The 8,663-nt window shown below is 55.5% G+C and overlaps 2 protein-coding genes across 2 annotated transcripts in view; one reads left to right on the top strand and one right to left on the bottom strand.

Annotated features, from left to right (window-relative positions):
• Positions 1–399, top strand: part of TMEM151B (transmembrane protein 151B) — an 8,519-nt gene extending 8,120 nt beyond the window's left edge. The window contains 1 exon segment of the mRNA XM_006098585.3: positions 3–399. Within this exon segment, the coding sequence (XP_006098647.1) occupies positions 3–389 (387 nt within the window). The 3' untranslated portion in view covers positions 390–399.
• Positions 400–3,875: 3,476 nt separating this feature from the next.
• TCTE1 (t-complex-associated-testis-expressed 1) overlaps positions 3,876–8,663 on the bottom strand; it is an 8,321-nt gene continuing 3,533 nt past the window's right edge. Inside the window, exons 3-4 of the mRNA XM_023762304.1 lie at positions 5,727–6,176; positions 3,876–4,430 (exon numbers count right to left, since the gene is read on the bottom strand). Coding sequence (XP_023618072.1) covers positions 4,221–4,430; positions 5,727–6,176 — 660 coding nt within the window. The 3' untranslated portion in view covers positions 3,876–4,220. The remainder of the gene's footprint in view (positions 4,431–5,726; positions 6,177–8,663) is intronic.

The following is an 8,663-nucleotide window of genomic DNA, read 5'->3' on the forward strand; positions in this document are numbered from 1 at the left end:
AGCGCGCCGTCAGCAGCTCGTCCATCTTCTCGCGCAGCGCCCTGAGCATCTGCGCCAGCCCGCGGGCCGGCCCGGGGCCCGGCGGAGGCCCGGGCTGCGGGGGCAGCCGCTTCTCGCTCGGGCGCCTCTACGGCTCGCGGCGCAGCTGCCTGTGGCGCAGCCGGAGCGGGAGCGTCAACGAGGCGAGCTGCCCCACCGAGCAGACGCGGCTGTCCAGCCAGGCCAGCATGGGGGACGACGAGGACGACGAGGAGGAGGCCGGGCCGCCGCCGCCCTACCACGACGCCCTCTACTTTCCGGTTCTCATCGTGCACCGGCAGGAGGGGTGCCTGGGCCACAGCCACCGGCCGCTGCACCGCCACGGCTCCTGCGTGGAGACCTCACTGTGACCAATGGCTCTCGACAAGCCCGCTGGCCTCCCTGCTGCCCCTTGCCGGACTGTGTCTCGATGATGACAGGCTGTGCTGAGCACGGAGCGGGTGGAGGGAGGCAAGGGTGAGCGGGAAGACCCCATGGGGCTGAGACCCCAGCCTTCCCTGTACATAACGAGAAAGATGGGTGGGAGGGGTCGGCAGAGAATTCCACGGGGGCGGAGTCGGCTCCTTCCAGCCCCGCCCCCGAGTTCCTAAGGGGACCCCTTCCTCCCTACACGCACACTCCAGGTTCCCGCCCAGCCTTCTACGATCTTCTGACTGTTAGGTGGCGACTGTGCTGTGGGACCCGCACTGGGCCTCGTCTCGAGTGAGAGGCGTTTGCTGTGCGGCTGGGGAGGTTCAGGGGCGGCGGGGAAGGGAAATTGGGGCTCTCCCTCTTTCACTGCCTGGCTCCCCAGCCCCACTCTCTACCGAGGGGCGGTGGTCTGGCGAACAGCCGGGCTGGCTTCCAACCAGCTAATGGATTCAGTGGGTCTGAGGCCGGGCCGGTGTCAGCCCCCATCTCAAAACCTTGGACGTGTTGCTTCCCTCCTCCTGGCGCGTGCCCCAGAGACCGGGGTTTCCTTTCTGCCACGCCCACCTCTGTTGTTTATCTCACTGGGCCCCTGGAGTTTGGGTCCCAGGGAGACCGCGCCCCACACAAATGTCCCTCCCGTCCCTCCCCTCTTGCTCCCTGGCGCTGAGAGCTGCTGCCAGGGGGCCAGCGGCAGGACAGTGTCCCTCGGTCCTTTCTGAGGCCTCTGGGCAGCAGCCGCCTCCCCTGGCTTCTGGGAGGGCACTCCCTGCAGAGGGGGTGAGATCCCAGCCACGCAGCATTCCGTAAAGCTGGCCAAGGTGCGTGACGGAGCCGGGACATTGGGAGAGGGACCTGAGTGACGGGGCGCTCTGGAAGCAGATGGGAGGGAGTCAGAGGAGAGGGCAGTGGAGGGCGGAGTGAAAGGGGGTGGCCCACACATTGCCCCTGCAGGGCTGAGGACATTGTCACAAGTCCCAGTTGGAGAAACACTCAATTCCCGTGGCAGGTCAGAGCCAGGAATTCTCTAAATCTTGCCCGCCCCCTTCCCCCTCCCCTATCCCAGTGAACTGAAGCGGTCCTGCTGTGTCCCAGGTTCTTCAAAGGGGCGTCCTGCCATCACCACCACAGGGCCCTGGCCCCACATCTGGTCCCCCCCAGAGTTCTGATGTCGCCTTCACTCCCCACACTCTCACCCTTACGTGCTTCAGTGTGCATGTCGGTGTACAATCCTCCCACCCCCACCCTCCCAACTCTCCCGGCTAAAGTTTTCACAGCCGACTTAGAGCCTAGGGGTGGAGCTCATATTTCAAGCTGGAGAGGATAACCCTTGGGCTGCCTGACATTGCTCAGCCCTGATGCTTCTCAGTTCTCCGGAGCCATCCATCAGAGCTTCCTCCCTCCCCTCCGGCAGCCTCTCCCATCTCCCTCCAGCCAGGCTGGGCCTGCAGCCTCCAAGGCATGGCCTGCACCTATGCAACATCTCTGGCTCCCCTGCCCTCCTTTCCTGGGGGAAGCTTGGGAGGCACAGATTGTGGGGCCACCACACTCTGTGGCCCACTGCGGTTGGGCTTTATTTTCCCATGGAGATGGCTGAATGGGAAGGGAGAGGGGGCCGAAGGGGAGGCTTGGGCAGGAGGGAACAGCTGCCATTATAATTCCCTGGGCAGCAGTGCCTGCCTGCCTGCCAGCACTGAACCCGCCTGGACCCTGAGTCTGTGCTCCTCGGGGGCCTGGCGGTCGGAGCACCCCTTTCTCCTCTGAGCAGACATCTGTGAGGTACAGATGGTGAGCTGTGGCCTCAGGCCCCAGTCCTCGGCCAGCTGGCCTGTCTTGCCCTTGTGTGGCGGCAGCCTGGCCCCCTCCTGGCTCCAAGGAGGGAGGAACTCAGCTCCTCCTCCCTCGGGCTCGTTTCTGAGACAGAGTCAAAGCTGGGAGGAGGGAAAGGGAGGCCCTATTACTACTTTTGCCTGGACTGACCATTTCTGCCCAGGTCTCAGACAGCCTCACCTCCCACACACGCACAGACTTAGACACCGATTCTTTGGTCTATTTCCTTGGTAGCTTTATTGATTGCCAGGGAAAAGGAAAACCAGAAAATTAATTACTCTCTAAAATTAAACTTTACACTGAATGTTCTTGTTTCTCTAATTAGAACCTCTGCTAGCAGCTGTGGCTATGACACACACACACACTCACACACACTCACACACACACTCACCCTCACACCTACGCATTTGCACTCTGGAACTGTCAGAGGGTGTCAGGCACAGACAGACTCTAGGTTGCCCGGACAGGCACACATGTGCAGTCACTCCCAAGCCCCCTTTGGTGCTCTGCTCAGCGCCTGCTTGTTGGAAGGAGTCCCCAGAGAGCAGGCACCCTGAGGCTGTGGTGGCAGCCCATGGCCCACCCTTTGAAAACAGATCTGGAGGTTCTGGAGTCCCTCAGCCTGAGGAGGATGGGAGATGGGGCTCAGCCTGGAGCCATCAGTCAGGTCCTCTCGTGGCCGCCTGGGTGGATGTGGTTTCTGTGGGTGTGGCTCCCGGTGGGGGGGGCAGCCACAGAGGGATGGGGTCTCCTGGAGGGCACCTGGAAGGCTTCATGTGTCCTGGGCACAAGGGCTTGTGGGGTGGGCGTGGCCTGGCTGGGAAGACAGGTCTCTGTCAATTGGGTGCATCACACTGTGGCCTTTCTGTCATGGATTTCCAAGCGCAAAGATTGTACAAATCAAACCGGTGGAAAATAAAGTTTCGGATGACTCACTGACTTCCCCTCCCAGCGTGGCACTTCCCCCACCGTCTCCCTCTCCCAGGAGAAGCTCTCTGGGAGGCCCAGGTGAGTCCCTCCTGTCGCCTCTGTTTCCCCTTCCCTGAAACTGGGTTACTTAAGCAGAGTCAGGCAGTAGGGAGGTGGGATCTGCAGGGGCGAGGGTGGAAGAGCCAGGCCAAAGTTCTGTTGTAGCAGGATTTGGGGGAGGGAGGGAGGGATGGAGGGAGGGAGGGAGGGAGGGAGGGAGGGAGAGAGAGAGAGAGAGAGAGAGAGAGAGAGAGAGAGGGAGAGAGAGAGAACATTAAAAGATCAAAGATCTGTTCAGTAAAGAGGAAGATGTGGGGATGAGGGTCAGGGTCATGAGTGGCCCCCCTGGGGAGTCTGGGCAGGCACAGTCCCTCAGAGTTCTCTCTGCCTCCCCTTATACCTGGAAAAAGTCATTTATTTCAGGGGTTCTAGTAATACCATCTCCCTGGGTTGTGGTCTGGGTCCTATTTAATACTCCTTCTCCCCCTACCCTAGGTCTGTTCCCCTCCTCACATCTTCATGCACTCAACCCTTTAAAAATATATATATATATTTCAGAGAGGACGGGAGAGGGAGAGAGAGATAGAAACATCAATGATGAGAGATAATCATTGATCAGCTGCCTCCTGCACACCCCACACTGGGGATCGAACCCACAACCTGGGCATGTGGCCTGACCAGGAATTGATGCTCAACCACTGAGCCATGCCAGCTGCGCACTGTTCAGATTCTTGATGAAAATTTATTATTCTATATAGAATGGGGAACTTACATCCTGGCAATCATAATCCTAATAGGACACATTATGTATACATGCACTCAACCTTTGATCACACCCCAAGGATCTTCGTGGTCTCCCCCACTCCCTGTGTTCCCGTGTGACACTCTGCAGCAGGCATGAGGGGGCATGACCTGGGGGGTGGGGGTAGGGCAGTGGCCCAGGTGTGGTTACTGCCCCAGCCCTGTCCCCTCTCCTATCCCACAGGGTTCTCGGGGCCCTTGGCAGTGAGTGGTGCCGAGAAGTGGCTGGGATTCAAGGCCCGCTGGCGGGCTTCTTCGCGGTTGGCACAGAGGGCCTGGCCAATGAGGTATTCGCTCTCCTGGGCTACATCGGACAGGCGCAGGTCAAACTCCAGGAGCGTCTTGTTGTCTGACATGCCTTCCAGGAGCTGCTTCCCGCCGTCCTGGGAGAGGAGCACAGGGAAAGGGTCGTGTTTTTACATCACTACCCAGGACCACACACACTCATATACATATTTACAGAGAGATGTGACTGGAACAGAAGTTTCACAGAACAGTGCTTAGCCTGTTTGTGCAGCACGCTGACATTTTCTCCATTCTGTCCTCTGTGAGCTGCAGCAGCTGTCCTGGGGCCACACGAGGAGCCCAGAGAGGCCACGGCAGGTGGCTGGGACGGCAGAGCAGGGGCTGGCACCGAGTCAAGGAATTTCCAACCCCAGGACCCCCAACCCTGGGGCTTCTGATAATGGGACATAATGAATAGTCCTCTTGTTGAAGTCAATTGCTGCCTAAGGTCTCTGTTACTTGCAGCCAAGAGCACCCCCTCTGGAGACAGTGAGTGTGAGCAAGACTGTTCTTTGGGGGGGGGGTAGAAGTTGCAGGGCCCTAAGTGGGGTACACAGAGGGCCCTGCTCACTACTCCTCACAGCTTCAGCCTCTTCCGGGGGGGGTGGGCTAGGCCCAATGTGAAAGAATTTCATATTGGGAGGCAGAATGCTGCTCTTCTATGGTTGTAACCCAATAGCGTGTTTGTTGCAAAGTTGATGTAATACAGAAGCATTTATAAAAAAAAAAAATGAGGTAGACGATAAAGGAAAACATCAGCAGATATACTAAGCAGTAACAGTGCATTTCAATTATATTATGTTCCTGTATATGTTCACCAGCTGTTCATGTAAACTGCATTTCTTACTCTGAGACTTGATTAAAGAAATTTGAGAGACATTTGTCTATTGCAAAGAACCCCAGCTTTTGATCAGTCCTGGGTTTAATCACAGCTTTGCCACCTCCTACTGATTGGATGCTCTCAGGCAACTCACTAACGTCTCTGAGACTCAATTTTCCATCTGTAAAGTGAGGTTAAGAATACGCGTTTTACCAGATAACAGTGAGGGTGAGAGGAAAACAATGGCTAGTGGATACCAAGCATAGTCTATAACCCTGAGTAACAGATAGCAATCACTAAAGACCTAGCCAGTGCCTGCAATGGTTAATTGCTTTACAGTATAACTAATTTAATCCTCCCAGCACACTCTGAGGTAGATACTGTTATTATCCCCATTTTACAGATGAGAAAATGAAGGCCCAACGTGCTAAATGGCAGGGCTGGGATTTGAACTAGGTACGGCTGTGATCTTAACAATCACCTGGTAAGTACCCCATGACAGTTGGGTTCTACCCCCACCCCCAAGGCCCAGGGCCTCCCCTTGGCCCTCCCTTCCCCAGGAGCTGTGGCTCACCGGTCCTATGTGGTTGCAGGACAGGTTGATTTTGGTGAGTGTGGTGTTGACGGAGAGCACCTGGGAGAGGAGTGTGGCCGTAGGCTCCGACAGCTCGTTCCCACCAAGGTGCAGCGTGGTGAGGCACTTATTGGTCTGCAAGGCGTGGGCAAGTGCCTGGCCGCCCTCATCCTCAATGCAGTTGAGGCGCAGGTTGAGGGAGAGGAGGTTGGTGTTGTGTGCCAGGGCGTGAGCCAGCGACTGGGCACCAGGCGCACGCACCTGGTTGTTGGCCAGGTTGAGCACACGCAGGCGGCTGTGGCTCAGCAGCTTGGCGGCCGCACGTGCGCCACGGTCCCCGATGCAGTTGTGTGACAGGTCCAGCTTCTCAAGGGCCGGGTGGTCCAGGAGGCTGCGAATTAGGATGCGTGCCTTGTTGTCATCCACCTTGCTTCGGGTCAGCCTAAAGACCTGTGGGCAGAAAAAAAAAAAAAAGATCTGTGGGCAGGTAAAGGGTCCATAGCACCTGGTAGCCAGGGATCATCTGCCTGCCTGCCTGCCTGCCTTCTGCAGGTAGAAGAGGGAGCCACAGGGAGGCCTGAGGTTCTGCTCACCTTGTGTTGGCTACCTCGCTGGCCTGCCTAACATGGCAGAGTGGTGCAGAATTGCTGGCAGCTGGTAGGGGGAAAAGGCTACCATTTCTTGAGAAATGACTATGCGCTGGGCATGCTGCTAGAACATGTCATAACCATTATCTCTCAGCCTCAGCATCCCAGTGAGGTAGAATGAGTTCTCTCCACTTTATAGACAGGAAATAGAGGCAGAGGGTGGACATATCATTTGCCCAGTCACACAGTGATTGAGCTGTGGAGGCAGGTTTTGAATCCAGGCCTGTTTGCCCCAGCAGCCCCTTGCTGGACCCTCCTCAGCTGGCCAAGATCCACCATGGCAAGGAGAGGAACTCGGTAAGAACCAGGAGATAGTGGGAAGGGTGAGAACCAGGAAATGGATGGGATGAAGTAAAGAGATAAAAGAAAGGGCGTAGGATTAGCATTATGAACATGGGAGATGGGAGCCCCCATCCCTTTCCTTCTCACCGACTTGTTCCACTCCTCCCTCTTACTTGGGACCTCGGAGTGGCTGGCTGTTCACTCCCTCCCTAGCCATTCGTCTTCTCCTTTCTCACACCCCTCTTAGCCAGCGGAGCGTCTTTTGTTTCTCACCTTTTCATGGCATCTACCTTGCAAAGCTCCAAGCTGGGTCCAGCCCACTCTCTTATTTTCTGCGTGTCTGTGCCCAGGCAACTGACATGATGGACAATGTCTCATGACAGCCCTAACCGGTTTGGCTCAGTGGATAGAGCGTTGGCTTGCGACTGAAGGGTCCCAGGTTCAATTCTGGTCAAGAGCATGTATCTTGGTTGTGGGCACATCCCCACAGGAGGCAGCTGATCAATGTTTCTCTCTCATCGATGTTTGTAACTCTCTATCCCTCTCCCTTTCTCTCTGTAAAAAATCAATAAAATATATTTTTAAAAGAAAGGAAGGAAGGAAGGAAGGAAGAAAGGAAAGAAAGAAAGAAAGAAAGAAAGAAAGAAAGAAAGAAAAGAAAGAAAGAAAGAAAGGAAATATCCTGTGACAGAACTGATTGGTTTCGCTGGAACCACCAATAGCCCTCAATGCTGTGTGCTCACTCAACTCTGTTTCTCTGGCCAACATGTTCTCTCATAATCTACAACACTTTCAACCTTCTCCAGCCTCCTCAAACTTCAGGGGTCACCCTAAAGCCTCCTCTCAGCAGGTAAATGTCCTCCTGCCTCCCCAGCCATTGAATGGGAACCCCTCATCTTCCTATACCAAACACAACATCCCAACACACCCGCTCTTCCCTCTGCCCAGGGCCGACCGCCCCATCTCAGTCCTGGATCCCACCCTCCTGCCTTCTCAGGAACCTTCCACGGTCAATGAACCTGTACCCTCTGTCCTGGACTCAACCCATTTCTTGCAATTGGATGGAAATTTTCATTGGTTTTAAACACATGCAAGTTTCTTCTTAAGAAAAGCCACCCCACCCCCCATCAGCTATTTCTACTCTACCTTCTTCCCCTTTCACAGCCAAGTTCTTGAAAAAGTTGATCACTGACATCCAGTTTCCTCACTTCCCACTCTCTCCATAAACCACTCCAGCACGCCGATCTGGCCTCTGCTCCTGGCACCCCACTGACAGAGCTCCCCCCTCCCCCAAGTAACCTCCACATTCGCTAAGTCCAGGCCTCAGCTCCACTCCACCCCATTGCTGGTCACCCGCTCTTCTTACTTTTTAAAAAAATATATTTTTATTGATTTCAAAGAGGAAGTGAGAGGGAGAGAGAGAGAGAAACATCAATGATGAGAGAGAATCATTGATTGGCTGCCTCCTGCACGCCCCCCACTGGGGATTGAGCCCACAACAGAAGCATGTGCCCTTGACAGGAATTGAACCTGAGAACCTTCAGTTCGCAGGCTGACACTCTATCCACTGAGCCAAACCAGCTAGGGCTCACGCTCTCCCCTCCTCCCCCTCCTCCTCCTCCTCCACCTCCTCCCCCTCCACCGTATTCTACTTCGTCTGAGATGCTGACAGCTTCTCCGTCTTCGAACGAGAGTATTTAGCACGTAGTTATACAAAAAAATCATTCGATAGGTACTGGGAATTCCACTTCAACTGGCCGCGCTTTTACAGGAACTGGTATGTGTCCTCCACTGGATTCGAGCGAAGAGACCCGGTTGCACCGCAGCAGATGCATCTATCGCCTGAGCAGATCATGCAGGGACTACACTCTCTCCTCGAGACGCACTCGTCGCTGTGATTCTACTACACGCTGTCCCCTCTGCTTCCATGCGCAGAGTTCGTGGCGGCGTCTGCCTGCTTCAGACAAGAATATCTGGGTCATCTTTATACTAAGGAATCCCTCATCTG

The sequence above is a fragment of the Myotis lucifugus genome, unplaced genomic scaffold (assembly GCF_000147115.1).
Source record: "Myotis lucifugus unplaced genomic scaffold, Myoluc2.0 scaffold_241, whole genome shotgun sequence".
Taxonomy (NCBI): domain Eukaryota; kingdom Metazoa; phylum Chordata; class Mammalia; order Chiroptera; family Vespertilionidae; genus Myotis; species Myotis lucifugus.